This window comes from Otolemur garnettii, unplaced genomic scaffold (genome assembly GCF_000181295.1).
Source record: "Otolemur garnettii isolate 467f Iridium unplaced genomic scaffold, OtoGar3 scaffold00025, whole genome shotgun sequence".
Classification (NCBI taxonomy): Eukaryota; Metazoa; Chordata; class Mammalia; order Primates; family Galagidae; genus Otolemur; species Otolemur garnettii.
In genome coordinates this window covers 19,095,898-19,111,212 of record NW_003852420.1, presented here as the reverse complement: position 1 = coordinate 19,111,212, position 15,315 = coordinate 19,095,898, and the positions used below count along the sequence as shown (strand labels likewise).

The 15,315-nt window shown below is 43.3% G+C and overlaps 1 protein-coding gene across 2 annotated transcripts in view; it reads left to right on the top strand.

Moving 5' to 3' along the window:
* The window catches only part of CDCA8 (cell division cycle associated 8), a 17,583-nt gene extending 2,972 nt beyond the window's left edge, over nucleotides 1-14,611 (top strand). Inside the window, exons 4-11 of one of the 2 annotated variants that reach the window (XM_023512172.1) lie at nucleotides 181-221; nucleotides 4,467-4,539; nucleotides 7,079-7,161; nucleotides 8,415-8,479; nucleotides 10,626-10,721; nucleotides 12,831-12,957; nucleotides 13,668-13,754; nucleotides 14,383-14,611. In XM_023512172.1, coding sequence (XP_023367940.1) covers nucleotides 181-221; nucleotides 4,467-4,539; nucleotides 7,079-7,161; nucleotides 8,415-8,479; nucleotides 10,626-10,721; nucleotides 12,831-12,957; nucleotides 13,668-13,754; nucleotides 14,383-14,427 — 617 coding nt within the window. In that variant the 3' untranslated portion in view covers nucleotides 14,428-14,611. The remainder of the gene's footprint in view (nucleotides 1-180; nucleotides 222-4,466; nucleotides 4,540-7,078; nucleotides 7,162-8,414; nucleotides 8,480-10,625; nucleotides 10,722-12,830; nucleotides 12,958-13,667; nucleotides 13,755-14,382) is intronic. The other variant, XM_003788157.3, reaches the window with a different exon arrangement.
* The last annotated feature ends 704 nt before the right edge of the window (nucleotides 14,612-15,315 follow it).

Here is a 15,315-nt window from a genome sequence, read left to right as displayed (position 1 = left end):
AGGCAGAGAAAATACTAAGTACTACACCACCAAGTCATGAGAAACATTGGCACAGTTAGGAAATAACTTGGAGAAACATTCATCAAAGACTAAGGATTTGGAAAGATAAGTGATAGTATTAGGCAAGATGACTTATCATTAAAATCTGATAGTAACTAAATGAAATGTTCTTTTTTAAAGCCCTTGGAGGAAACAAACAGGCCCTGGAAGAAGCAGCAACAGTAAGTGACCTGTCCTATTTTGTGGTTAGTTCTGAAGTCTAATCTAGTCATAAAATCCAACCAGTGGTGCTTACCATGGAGGAGGTTTCATAAGGGGCCATCATCTGTTGGTATCAACTGAAAAATTAGAATTAGGTCAATTGCTAAGTATGATACATGAAGCCCAAATAGTTCTGAGCTCTATTAAGGGAGGCAGTTCTTTGCCCTGAAATTTGCAGGGAAAGTAGAAAGCCTCAAGATGAAGTTCCCTTCAGACCCTGAGTCATTATACTGTCCCCTGGCCTGCTAACTGGCAAACAGACTGTTTTGTCTTTTATACTATAGTAGTATTCTTGCTTGGGACTCTCAGTACTCCCCAACCCCTCTCACTCCCATCCTCCTAACCCCAGAACCAGTAAGATGGGGAAGTGAAGTAAAAGGTTTAGATGTACTCCACAAATATATACACCTATTACGTATTAAAATACTTTTAAAGTTTTTTAAAAATACTGGGTGCATCAACAGATGTAGAAATGGAAGAACAAAATAAAAAAAAAAGAATGGGTGCAAAAAAAATAACATCTAGGATTTGATAACACAAAAGGGTGACTATAGTCAAAATAAAGTAAAATAATTTCATAATAACTAAAAGAGTGGAATTGGAATGTTCCTAACATAAAGAAATGATAAACGCTTGAGGTAATAGATATCCCAATTAGTCTGATCATTACACGTTATACACCTGTTTGAAAATATTCCATGTACACCATAAATATATACACCTATTGTGGACTCATAATTGTTTTTTAAAAAAGTTATCTGCACTGTCCAATACAATAGCCACAAGGCACAGGTAGCTATTTTAATTAAAATTAATAATATTAAGAGTTCTTTTTTGGCTTGGTGCCCGTAGCTGGTGGGTTTGAACCCAGCCTAGGCCTGCTAAACAACAATGACATCTACAACATAAAAAATAGCTGGGCATTGTGGCAGGCACCTGTAGTCCCAAATACTTGGGAGGCTGAGGAAAGAGTATTGCTAAAGCCCAAGAGTTTGAGGTTGCAGTGAGCTGTGACACCATGGCACTACCAAGGGCGACATAGTGAGACTCTGTCTCAAAAAAACAAACTTTTTTTCTTTTTCTTTTTTTTTTTTTTTTTTTACAAAATACCTATGAATGTAAATAATTTATTTCTTCAGACATACTTAGCTAGATTTCTGATGTTCAATAGCCATATGTGACTAATGACTACCATACTAGAAACTAGAGAAATAGACCACTTCTATCCTTTCAGAAAGTTCTATTGGACATCATTGGGAACTAGTCCATAAATAGGCTTCTTGGTTCCAAGGTCCCCTAAAATCATAAGTGAACAATGTATGTGCATGCATGCATTTGTGTATCTTTCTGAAGAGAAAGTTTAGTCTTCTTCAGATTTACAAAGTAAACCCCCAAATTGGCATCTTTGTGGAGTTGATCAGATTCACGTGCAATCTCAGAGTTTGAAGGAGTCTAATAACAAGGTACATAGTTATGGTACTGACTTTAGCAGATCTCTATCAACTTCAGATTTTAAAGGTAGTGAAGAGCCAATTGTACAATTGTGAAAAATTTATAGAATTTGGAGATGAATATTGTAGGAGAGGGGTGGGGATAACTAGAGCATAAAATCAAAAGCTAGTAAAAATTGTTAGTTCCTACTTTTTCTTTGTAATATATTGCTATGACCCCCCTTTTTTTTTTTTTAGAGACAGAGCCTCAAGCTGTCACCCTGGGTAGAGTGCTGTGGTATCACAGCTCATAGCAACCTCCAACTCCTGGGCTTAAGCAATTCTCTTGCCTCAGCCTCCCAAGTTGCTGGGACTATAGGCACCTGCCACAATGCCTGGCTATTTTTTGATTGCAGCTGTCATAGTTATTTGGTAGCCCCAGGCTGGATTTGAACCTGCCAGGTGTATGTGGCTGGTACCTTAGCTGCTTGAGCCACAGGCGCTGAGCCTGCTATAACCCATTTTATTCACCCCCCATACACACCTAGCTCTAATGTCTCAAAAGAATTACCTCTGAGATGAATTATACTTAGTAGCTAATGCATCTCCCTCTTTTTAAATGAATTGAACATACAGAACTGCAAATCAGAGCTTCTAATAGGAGAAATCCAGTGCCCAGTTGGAGAGAATTCTAGCCTTAACTGATATGATTCAAACCCAGGAAAGGAATGATAAAAAATATACAAAAGCTCTTAATTGGAAAGTGTGTTGAGGACTCCCACAACAACCTCCAGGTTTGATGATTCACTAGGAGGACTCACAGTCACAATTTTGGTGATGATTTATCACAGTGAGGGGAAAGAAAGCAAAATTAGCAAAGGGAAGTACAGGGAGCAATGTCCAGAGGAAGCAAGGCATGAGCTTCTAAGAGTCCACTTCCAGTGGAGTCACACGGGACACAGTTTATTCAACATGAGTGAAATGTAGCATGAGTAAAAATATTCAGAAAAGCTGATTTGCAACTCAGTGCCCATAGTTCTTATTGGAGGCTGGTATCGTAGACATCCTATGCCCAGCACATACCAAAATTCTAGACTTCCAGAAGGAAAGCAGGTGTTCAGCATAAACCATATTGTTTGCATTAAGTTTGGGCACAGTGAGGAGTGAGTTCTCAAGGAATGGTGGGAACCCTCCTGAAATCCAAATTCCCAGATCCCAGCCAAGGCCAGCCTTGCAACCTTTCTGCATTTATCAGTCTCAGGTCTGCCATGTTAATTCTTCTGCACAGTAGATGATCAGTGGCCTGCAACCAGTGATAACTCCATAACATGCCAATTTCTAGAGGTGGCAGAAAACTGGTAAGAATGCCACTACTTGCCATTCTATCAACCACGGCAGACATCATTCATCTGTTATGGCACTATTTCTTGCTAAGTCTAAGACAGCCTCAGAATCCTTCTCTGAGTGAGTACTCTAGGTAATCCCTACCAAACCAGAGATGAAAATCCATGCCATTCCAAGTCTGTAATAATTATTTTGTTAGTACTATGAGGAAAGGATTACAAATCATGCCTGCTTTTGATAGTGCCCATAGATGTGGATTGTCATCACCATGAAAAAAATCTAATTTGAGTGATGACGAAGCCTTTTTTGAAGGATCCTGGAGCATCATAGAAAACCTTATTGAGGCTGGATACAGTGACACATGCCTGTAATTCTAGCACCCTGGGAGGCTGAGGTAGGAGGATCCCTTGAGCTCAGGAATTTAAGAGTAAAAAGTGAGATCCCATTTCTACTTAAAAAAAAAGAAGAACTAGCTGGGTGTTGTGGCAGACACCTGTAGTCCCAGTTACTCAGGAGGCTGAGGCTAGGTGATCACTTAAATCCAGGAATTTGAGGTTGGTGTGTGCTAGGCTGATGCCATGGCCCTCTAGCCTGGGCCACAGAGTAAGACTGTCTAAAAAAAACCAAAAACCTTTTTGAGATTCGGAGAGCCCATAGGACGCTGTAGACTTATTAAGAACTTGAGAAGTCTAACACAGCACCAAGTATTGTAGAGGATGTAGATCACTGGGAATTTGTATTATTTGCAGATGGAGTGTAAACAAGTGCAACCACTTTGGAAAACAATTGGGTATATCAAGGTGGTATATTTATGTAACCTACAACCATGTAATGCCCTATCCTAAGGATAGAGCCAAGAGAAAACTTGGATATGTACATCAGTGCAATGTGACACATATATAAAACAGTTCAAAGTAGCATCGTTCATTGTTTGTAATAGCATGATGGGAGAATGGACAGATCCATTGTGGTATAATCACACAGTAGGATATGAAATAGCAGTGAAAGCAAATTAACTACAACCACAAATAGTGACCCAAACAGGCAAAACCAAACATAAAGTTTTAAGCGTGCACGTATGCACATACAAGCACACACATATATGAATATACATGAACTTTCTTATTAAGCAAACGAAATGATAGTGGTTACGTCTGGGGTATGAGGATTAGGAGACTGGTTACCTTTGGGGGAAGAGATAAGGAGAGAGAACAGGGAATAAACACACAGCTAGAAGCAAGGTTTTGGCAATGTTTTACGTCTTGGGTTATGTAGTGTATTTATAGGAGTGTGCTGTATTGCATTATAACTAACATTTAATAATATTTTGTTATGTATCAAATAATAGTTTCTTAAATTACTTATCATCTTAAAATATTGTTCCTCATATTTTGGTGGCATAAGCCTGGTGTTTTCTGGCTTTTGTCACAGGCTGACCTGGATATCACTGAAATAAACAAACTAACAGCAGAAGCTATTCAGACACCCCTGAAATCTGCCAAAAGTGAGTATTTCTCAAAACCCCTTGTCGAATAGAGAGCTGAGGACCAAGGTGTGTGGTTGGCTGCACAGGTGGGACCTTGTTGATAGAGCCTCTTCCCACTAATGTCTGGTCCAAAATTGTGCTTTTAGACACTGCATTCAGTTAATTGTATGCAGGACTGATATTAACCGAACTCATAAGACCCAAGTGTGAGCTAAAGTGAAAGTGGAAAAAGAAAAAAAAAAAGCTATGGTAGAAACTAAATGTTACTGCTTTCCTTTGAGTTAAATAGAGAAATGGCCAGATTTAGAGAGGTGTTAAAAGATTGGTAATACTGACTAAGACTCTGTCTGATATAATCAGCAGGGCTGAACGAGAATCGTAAAAGGAATAACTTTCTCTGCATATAATTCCAAGTTACTCAGTTCAGTGATCAATCTGTGTGATCATCTCACATACACATCCTGTACTCTGAGAAATACTGGCTCATAGGAAGGGTTGTATGGGAAATGAAGTTGTGATGGTGAGCATGGAATCAGGTCAGGATAAATCATGACATGGATTTAATTTCACTGTCAGTAAGCTATTGTAACGTACAGGGTATCCAGCTCTTATGAGGTGGCCAGGATTTGGGGATTTTGTGCCCACCAGGGCACCTTCTGCACTGGACAGGGCCAGGAACATTCCACTTGGTCTAATTTGCTTTTTGTCAGAATTGCCTGATAGAATGAAGAAACCACGATGAGATTTTTACTTTCCTGGTGTTATATTTCAATCCTGCCTCCCCAGGGTTATGACAAAATTAGACTAGGATGTTCTAGAGTTCCTTAGCCACATATTTACAATCTATTAGGTTACTGTGGGTCATTTCTAAAGTTAGGTAGTATCAGTTTTTCCTCTGAGTTCTACCAGTTTTGCTCACTTAGGGGTAGGAGGATCTTCTGATTTTATCTCTTAGAATTGAACCCATCAGAACCCACCAATATCAACAGTTAAAGTTGATTTTGATTTTGTGCCCTGTTAACCACTGAACTTGGACTACATGTAAGCTACTTTTTTTTCTTTTTTTGTAGCGACAGAGTCTCACTCTGTCGGTAGAGTGCTGTGGCGTCACACAACTCATAGTAACCTCCAACTCCTAGGCCTAGGCAATTCTCTTGGCTCAGCCTCCCAAGTAGCTGGACTACTTTGGCCGGGGCCGGGTTTGAACCCACCACCCTTGGTATATGGGGCACCAGCCCCAGCCAAGCTGCAACAAATAAAAAATAGCTGGGTGTTGTGGTGGGCACCTGTAGTCCCAGCTACTCGGGATGCATCACCTAAGCCCAGGAGTTGGAGGTTGCTGTGAGTTGTGTGACACCATGGCACTATACCAAGGGTGATAGAGTAAGACTCTGTCTCTACAAAAAAAAAAAAAGATAAATATAATGTGTCAGAGTTGCAGCTGACGAAAAAAGCTTAAAAATTATTTAGTCCCATCTCTCCTCACATGATTAAATGTACGTGAATTTTTTTCTGGATCCCTGATAAGGCCCCTGGTTATAGATATTTAGCAGTGAGACACTCTCAACTAGAGAGCTGTGATTAGAAAGCTGTCTAGAGGCCAGGTGCAGTGGTTTACACTTGTTATCCTAGCACTCTGGGAGGCCAGAAGGGTGGATTGCTTGAGCTCACAAGTTTAAGACCAGCAAAAAAGAAAGAAAGCTGTCTAGAAAGTTCTAATTTTGAGCCGAAGTTTTCATGTGGTGTCTGTATCAATGCTAGTTCTGCTCTTTGGGGCCCCATGGAATGATCTTCTTTGTGACAATCCCTGAAATATTAAAAATTGATATTCTTTTCTCTAGAATTATTGTTAAACATACGTCATACTCCTTTTCTTCTTAAGCTGATTGTTGTAGGCAGTGCCCATAGCTCAGTGGCTAGGATGCTGGCCACATACACTGAGGCTGGTGGGTTTGAACCTGACCCAGGTCAGCTAAAACAACAATGACAACTGCAACCAAAAAGAAAAAAATAGCCGAGCATTGTGGCAGGCTCCTGTAGTCCCAGCTACTTGGGAGGCTGAGGAAGAGAGTTGCTTAAGCCCAGGAGTCTGAGATTGCTGTGAGCTGTGACACAATGACACTCTACTTAGGGCAATAGCTTGAGACTCTGTCTCAAAAAAAAAAAAAAAGATGATTGTTCTAATGATTTTATTATTTATAAATAAGTAACAATATTTAATTATAGCAAGTAGTGGGCCACCTGGGTGCAATAATGCACACCCATAATCCTAGCACCTGGAGAGGCTGAGGCAGGAGTTTAAGATCAACCTGGGAAACATAGTGAGAGCCATCTCACTATACAAAAAATAGGAAAAATTAGCTAGATGTGATGATGTACACTTATAGTCCTAGCTACATCAGAGGCTGAGGCAGTAGGATCCTTGAGCCCAGAGTTCCAAGTTACAATGAACTATGATCAGGCCACTGTACTCCAGCCTGGGCAACAGAGTGAGATCCTGTCTCAAGAAAATCTGTTCCCATCAGAAATATCACACTGTTAAAACTGTTTCTTACAGCACGTAAGGTAATGCAAGTGGATGAAATGATAGTGGAAGAGGAAGGAGAAGAAAATAAATGTAAGAATCCTCAAACCACAAGAGTAAGTAGTCACTTAGGTTGGGGGATGGGGACTAGCAGGAGGCAAGCAAATACAAAACTGCATGGAATGCAGCGTTACCCAGAGCTCACAGCTTAGTAGAGACAGTCCCACTTTAAGTGACCAGTAACAAAAGTGATCATTGACTTTCAAGGTGAGTGAAGTCCACCAGCTAGAGAAGAGAGGGAGGAGATTGTAGGAGGAGCTAGGAAAGTGTTCCTTTAAGGAGCAGAGGCAGTTTGGTATGGCCGGGATATTATCTCTGAGAGTAATACAGACAGAGCAAGGGCCAGATAATGAATGGACTGTGTGCCAACTTTGGAAGTTTCCATTCTGGCAGGTAGGTAATGGTAACTGACATCAGATTAGTATTTCAGGCTGGTCTGATGGTAGTGGGTTATCAGAACTTATTAACATTAGTGTCACTAAAGTTGGTATGCAACCCTTCACTGCTAAATTTGACTGGCTTTAAAAAAATTGGTATTTCAAAACAGTGTTCAAGGTAAATGGGAGAGGAGGAAAATGAGATGAGAAAACCAAATGGCATGTTGTTAATTCTTGAACTATGCCACTGACACTATAAAAAGAAAGATGATTTGAGATAAATTTTAGAAAGGAGAAACGGCTTGGTGAAGGAATGGAGGTGTCAGAGATGAATACATGATTTCTAGCTTAGGCAACTGCCTGGTTGGGACCCAGTTTTAGAGCAGTGCTGGGTTGGGTGAGGGCGAGCATGTATCACTGCTTGACATGTTGACTAGCTGGTACTTTTCCAGGATATCTAGGCTAGATAGAAATTCCAGCGTAGAAGATTGAGAAACATTGCCTTCTAGGTTTTTGGAAGCTTATCCTGATGTGGGAGTGGGGGCTGAGGATAGACACCAGAGGGAAAGTAGAGGGAGAAGTTCCTGAGGCAGACAGCCTCGGGCAGCCTGAGAAGTAAGAAGGATGTATAGACAGTGGAGGAGAGAATTGCCAAAGGTGAGGAGTGATGCTTGTTTGGGACCTCCTAGGACTTAGGAAAGAGAAGGCTGTTGGGGCTGCCTTGGATTGAGTACCTGGGATGTCCTGAGCCACCTTCACAGCAGCCTTTTATGTAAAGTAGTGGGGGACAAGTCACTAAACTCTGTAATACAGACCTTATTATATTTCAGTATTAACTTTCCCTTCTGACTTTAGTTCCCTTTCCCCACCTTTTAGTTTCCCCCCATTGCTGGGCTTTTTATAACCTTAGTTGCATTCGATTGTGACTTCAGGTCAAAAGGTGTCCTCCATCCAAGAAGAGAACCCAGTCTGTACAAGGGAAAAGCAAAAGGAAAAGGTAATGGGTTTTCTAAAATTAAATGTGTACACTTTTGGTTTTATTGGAGAACCATATATGTCATGACGGAAAGAAGGCGTTCAGGTAGAACTTAAAATCACTGAATCCTTGAGTACCTGCGCTGTAGGGGCCTCTAGCAATGATATAAACCAATACCTTTCTAGTTACTCTGCACATGTTCTCTATCTTTCTCTTTTTTTTTTAAAACATAAACGAGAGTGGCAGCACCTATAGCTCAGTGGTTAGGGTTCCAGCTGCATACACTGAGGCTAGCAGGTTACAACCCAGCCCTGGCCAGCTAAAACAACAAGACAACTGCAACAACAGAAAAAAACAGCCAGGTACTGTGGCGGGCGCCTGTAGTCCCAGCTACTTGGGAGGCTGAGGCAAGAGAAGCACTTAAGCCCAAGAGTTGGAGATTGCTCTGAGCTGTTGACACCACAGCACTCTACTAAGGACCACATAGTGAGGCTCTGTCTCAAAAAAAATACATAAATAAAAACATAAACAAGGAGAATGTGGCTTGGCACCCATAGCTCAGTGGCTAGGACGCTAGCCACGTGCACCAGAGCTGGTGGTTTGAATCCAGCCTGGGCCTGCCAAACTACAATGATAACTACAACCAAAAAATAACCGGACATTGTGGCGGGCGCCTGTAGTCCCAGCTACTTGGGAAGCTGAGGCAAGAGAATCACTTAAGCCCAGGAATTTGAGGTTTCTGTGAGCTGTGATGCCATGGCACTCTACCCAAGGGCAACAGGTTGAGGCGCTGTCTCAAAAAAAAAAAAAAAAAAAAAAAGAATGAGTAAGAACTACATGTTAAGTTTAGTTGCCATGTAGCCCATGTGTAGAGCAACAGTCAGTCACAAAGTGGCTGTCACCTACCTAAAATTAGTTTCTTGGAATCTTCTCTCCTGCTAAATAAAGAATCTCCACGGGGCCAGGCATGGTGGCTCACTGGGAGCCTAGTACTCTGGGATGCTGTGGCAAGAAGATCACTTGAGGTCAAGAGTTCAAGACCAGGGTGGCACCTGTGGCTCAAGGAGTATGGCGCCAGCCCCATATACCAGAGGTGGTGGGTTCAACCCCGGCCCCAGCCAAAAACTGCAACCAAAAAAAAAAAAAAAAGCGTTCAAGGCCAGCCTAAGTAAGAGCTAAATCACCTCTCTACTAAAAATAGAAAAATTAACCAGCGATGGTGGTGCTTCCTTATAGTCCCAGATACTTGGGAGGCTGAGGCAGGAATTTGAGGTTACAGTGTGCTAGCCTGAGGCCATGGAACTCCAGCCTGGGTGACAGAGCAAGACTCTAAGACTCTGTCTCGGGGGAAAAAAAAAATCTCCATGGGCTTCAGTTGATTACTCTGGACTATAAACTAAGGTGGGAGTGGGCAGTTGAGGAAGTGGTGGGGATGCATGTCTGTGAAGGAGTGAATGCCTTTCTCCCTCAGCATTGTAACAGGACTTTAATGAGCTTCTTAGCAGGACAGGAACTCCAGCTGGGGGAGCCTTCATAGTGTTAAGCTTCCTTGCATCTGTTACCATACCTTGATTGAAAGTTGTAGCCTATGGTTTAGTGCTCATAGCACAGTGGTTACAGCGCCAGCCACATGCACAGAGGCTGGCGGATTTGAACCCAGCCTGGGCCAGCTAAAACAACGAGAACTGCAACAAAAAATAGCTGGACATTGTGGTGAGTGCCTGTAGTCCCAGCTACTTGGGAGGCTAAGGCAAGAGAATTGCTTAAGCCCAAGAGTTTGAGGTTGCTGTGAGCTGTAACGGCACAGCTCTCTACTGAGGATGACATAGTGACACTCTGTCTTTAAAAAAAAAAAAAAAAAGAAAGAAAGTTGGATCCTAGAGGCAGACGGCTTGGGTTCAAAGTTCTGGCTCAACTAATTGGGTGTGTGATCTTGGGTGAATTTTTTAAACTCCATATGCTTGAGTTTCTGCATCTGTACACAAGGATGATAACACTTACCTCCTAGGGCTGTTGGGGGTGGGGGGTCACGTGAGCTATGTGTACAGGGCATCCAGAGCAGCGGCTGGCCCAGTTGGTGCTCTCCACATGTACTGCCTCCACTGTGCTTCTGCTGTCCTCGGGCCATATGAAAGGAGCATACCTGATGGCTGTTTCTTACCTATAGGTCAAGCCGTGGTAATATTATAACCCCAGCTATGGGCCGAATGGAGATGTCCTTGGTAAAACCAACTCCAGGCCTGACACCCAGGTTTGATTCAAGGTGAGTATGGAAAGGAGTGCTTGGATTTGGTGGGAGCCCACCATTAAACACTACCCAGAGGAGAGGAGTATCTAAGAAAATACTTCTGAATCCTTGGCCAGGGATACCTTGGAGCCATCTGGGCTTCCAAGTGTTTGCCTCTCTGAGTGTAGGTTCACCTATTTTCAGTGGCAGAATGATTCTTTATCTGATGAGAAGGAGGTGACTATTCTGCCTATGATGACTAAGAAATCTTCATGGAACTTTTTTTGCCTTTTCTGATTCAGATCCGGAGTTTTTAAAAGATGGGTAAGTAGGCTGGGTGCAGTGGCTCACACCTATAATCCCAGCACTCTGAGATGTCAAGGTGGGTGGATTGCTTGAGCTCAGGAATTTGAGACTAGCCTAAGCAAGAGTGAGACCCCTGTCTCTATTAAAAATAGAAAAACTAGCTGTGAATACAGGTGGCAGGGACCTATATTCACAGCTACTCCAGAGGCTGAGGCAAGAGGATCTCTTAAACCCAAGAGTGAGGTTGCTCTGAGCTAGGATGCCCTCTACCCAGAGTGACAGAATGAGACTCTGTCTCAAAAAAGAAAAAAAAAAAAAGATGGGTAGGTAATCTCCTTGGTAGGAGTGAAAATTGATACTGGCTTTTTGGAGGTCAACATAAGTAAGGACATTCTTGCAGCATCAATTACTACCTTCCAAGGGGGCTAGCTAAGTAAACAGAAAGTGCTGTATAGCCATTAAAAGAGACTGGATCAGGCGGTAGGGTACTGGCCCAGGAGTAGGGTACTGGCCCCATATACCAGAGGTAGTGGGTTCAAACCCAGGCCTGGCCAAAAAAAAAAGAGAGAGAGAGAGAGAGACTGGTTCTGGCTTAATACAGTGGCTCACACCTATAGTCCCAGCACTTTGGGAGGTTGAGGTAGGAGGATCGTTTGAGGCCAGGAGTTCAAGACCAGGTTGAGTGAGACACCATCCACCCACCCATACCACCACCCCTGCCCCCGTCTCTACAGAAAATAGAGAAAATTAGCTAGGCATGATAGCGTGGGCCTACAGTCCTAGCTACTCAGGAGGATCACTTGAGCTCAGGAGCTTAAGGTTGCAGTGAGCTTTGGGGGTCCCAAATTCACCTATAAATAGTTGCCATCCATGGGGAAATGGAAAATTATAGCTAAATATACCTTTATTTACAAAATATCTATAAAATATTGTCTGTGTTGGCCACCTCTTTGTAAAATTTTATAATAAATATTTTGTAAGTAGAGGCACATTAGCTACAATTTCCCATTTTCCCTATGGATGGCAACTTTAAGGGTGACCTTTGGCACACCCTGGCATTCTAGCCAGAGCAAGAGAGGGAGGCCTGTCTCAAAATAAAAAAAAGAGAGGGAGAGAGAGAGACTGAATCTGTATGTGCTGATTCATGGTCATGAAGAGCTTCAGGATCACCGAACATGGAACATCTCCAAGCAAGTTGCTGAACACCATGTGCTATATGATCCTAGTTACTTTTATATATGTGAGAAGTTTCTGGAAGGATAGATAAAGGAATTCAGAGTTGTTACCCCTGAGGAGTGGAACAAGAAGTGGTTATCTCTGGTGTAGGAAGAGTGTATTCATTTTCTACTTTCAATTCCCACTTTTCTTTACTGTTTTTCATATATGTAACAAGACATTTTAGGGAAAACTAGGCAGCAGCATTTTAACTACATTGAGAAAGTTAGTTTGGGGATTAGTATAATGATGTCATCTCTGAATCACCCACTTTACACTTAAAAAATTCCCCTTGATGGAAGCAGCCACTCCTGGAAACACATTAACTAGTTGATTTCTAGCTTTGTGTGTGGATGGTTGATGACTGTACCCATACAGAGCTTTGGACCTTAAATGTACACAAATCAGAGCTGACTTTTCTGAGATATATGTTTGATAATTACAGCTTTCTCCAGCTATAGCTGTGTTTAGGAATTACTGCTTTAAAAGAATTTTTTTTTTCTAAATTTAGAACTTGCCTTCTTAGAAATATGTGATTTGAAAACTGCAGCTTGAGGCCTTATGGGGCTTAGAAGGGCTCATAATCTGCCAAGCCATCTTCATGGAAATTTTTCCACTCTACAGGGTGTTCAAGACCCCTGGCCTGCGGACTCCAGCCGTAGGAGAGCGGATTTACAATATCTCCGGGAATGGCAGCCCTCTTGCTGACAGCAAAGAGATCTTCCTCACTGTGCCGGTCGGGGGCGGAGAGGTAGGTGAAGTATTTCCAGGGAAGTCAGGACACAGTGTGCTGCTTAGTCCAGCATGTCTCTTCCCTGGGCCGTCACCTCCTTTCCCAAATCCTTCGGTTGCCTGGGTCCTGATCTTCTCACAACTCGGGACCCCAGTTTTTTCCCCCAGGTTAGAGGGGAAAAAAACTCTTGAAGCATCTTGCAGCAGGCTCAAGATGTAGAGGGCATGATTCCTGCCCTTGAGAGCAGCTCAGTAGTTGAGATGGGTCTGAAATCATAGTATCTGTGATCAGTACAATAGTAGAGATATTAAAGGGAGTGCAGAGGAATGCACTGTTGGGGAATGCGTTTAGTCTAGAACTATGCCTTAACTTTGTATGACTTCGAGGGATTCTGAAGCAGCCTGAGCTCAGTTCCTGTAGGCTGTGTAGAGCAAGTTACTGACTTCAGCCCCTGTGAGCACAGAAGGGTTTGTCTCAGATATGGTCTGCACAAAGATAATGTGCAGGCCTTTGTGCCAGGTGATTCAGCCACCAGCCCAGGGATAGCACTGATTATGTCTCCTTGGAGCTAACACCCCTCCTGCCTGCCTTGCCCACGTCTCCTTCCCAGCCATTCCCCACCACCAATTGCAGGATATCGGGGCAACCCCTTGGGCACACTGGGCTGCTGGATGGGGGTTCCTGCTCTAAGGTACATGCCAGTTTAACCCATTCTCCTCTCCATACAGAGCATGCGATTACTGGCCAGTGACTTGCAGAGGTTCGATATTGCACAACTGGATCCAGAGGCCTTGGGGTCCATCAAGAAGCTCTCCGTAAGTCTCATACTCTCTTCCACCATTGATGTTGCGTTTTGGTCAATCCCAGGGCATCTGCCCCAGAAGTTCTTCAACAGAATCAAAATTCTGCCTCATTTAGGTAGTTAGTGTGAGGATATGTTAACTATTTAGTCAATAACTATTGACTGCCAGGAACTGAAACTCCTGTAATCTGCGCCACCAGCAGAGAACTCCTTGGTCCAGTCAGCCGTGGTCTTGACTGGTGGATGGGTTACTTTGTGCAGTGAGGCTGCACTAGGGCTTCCTGCTGTGGGGGTGTGTGAAGGATATGTCCTAGGGAGGGAATAAGGCAGAGCTGGTTTCCCCGGCACCTCCTACTGAACGTAGGCCTGGTGCGAAGATCCCACACATCTAGCCACACAGGTCTTGCGACAGTCATCCTCTAGCTGGACGTGTAGCATTGCTGTTCCCAAATTATGTGATAACTTCACTGTCCTATTTGAGACATTATTTTACTCCTTTGTTCAGATGAGAAACTGAGGTTCAAAAAGTTAGTGTGTGATACAGATGGGGCTGACCTGTGCTCAGGCAGACCGTGAGTGGTTCACTGGGCAAGCATCCAAGTTCCCTCTTCTCTAAGTGACCTCTCTCGTTTTCATTTTAGAGCCGTCTTGCCCAAATGTGCAACAGCATACGGACCCACAAGTGAGAAGCCAAACTTGACCAGATGGACTTTGAATGGGCACTTCTGGGACCCTGAAGAGAATTCTTCCCTTCGGGCTTATCGTTTGTGTGTGAAGTTCCAAAATAGGGAGGAGGCTCCTCTGGGGGGATTCAGGAAGGGGGAAACACACATGAAATCCCACATCTGGTAGATAAAGCTTTGCTGTTCAGCCCCCCAACCCAGGTGACCCCAGGCGCTGCTTGCTGTGTCCATGCAATGGGAACTTCCATTCTCCCAGCTGAATTCTCCCTGCTCTCTGAGCTGCTTTCTTTCGCCTCCTGTAACTCCGCGTCCATTTGCCCTGCCCTACCTGCAATGGAAGTGGTATGAAAGAACCCATGTTCTCAGGAAGACCACCTACCCACCCTCTGCATCTAGTATTTCTGTTCCTCGTATGCTTATGCCTGGAGTTTTACGCTCAGAGAAGTGAGGGCTCTGGGCCAGGAGAGGGCAGGTCCAGGAAGTGGGGGTGGGGACACTATGCAGAGTGGAGCAGGACAGGTCTGAACAGGGACCTCAGCAGCAGAACACACGTGTCTCCTCCCACACCCATTCCTTTACCTCCTTCTCCTTCTGTCAAGGGTGTTAAATGGGCTTTGTGGTATTTCACCTACTGTGTCTATTTCTGTCCAAGATGACTTGTTACACGGTGTTTGTTTTTCCCTATTTACTGAAGACCAAAAATTGGTTTGGAAACAGTATCCATGTCTTGCTTCTCTACCTCCCTAGTTAGTGGGAATTTGGATAAAGGAATGTAGGGCTTAGATTCCAGGGGTTTTAAGTGATTACCTCCAGAGTAATCACCTCTAAGCTACTCCATGGTCCCTGCATGTCTACAGATTCCACAAAGAGCTCTTCTCTCTTATGGGGTTC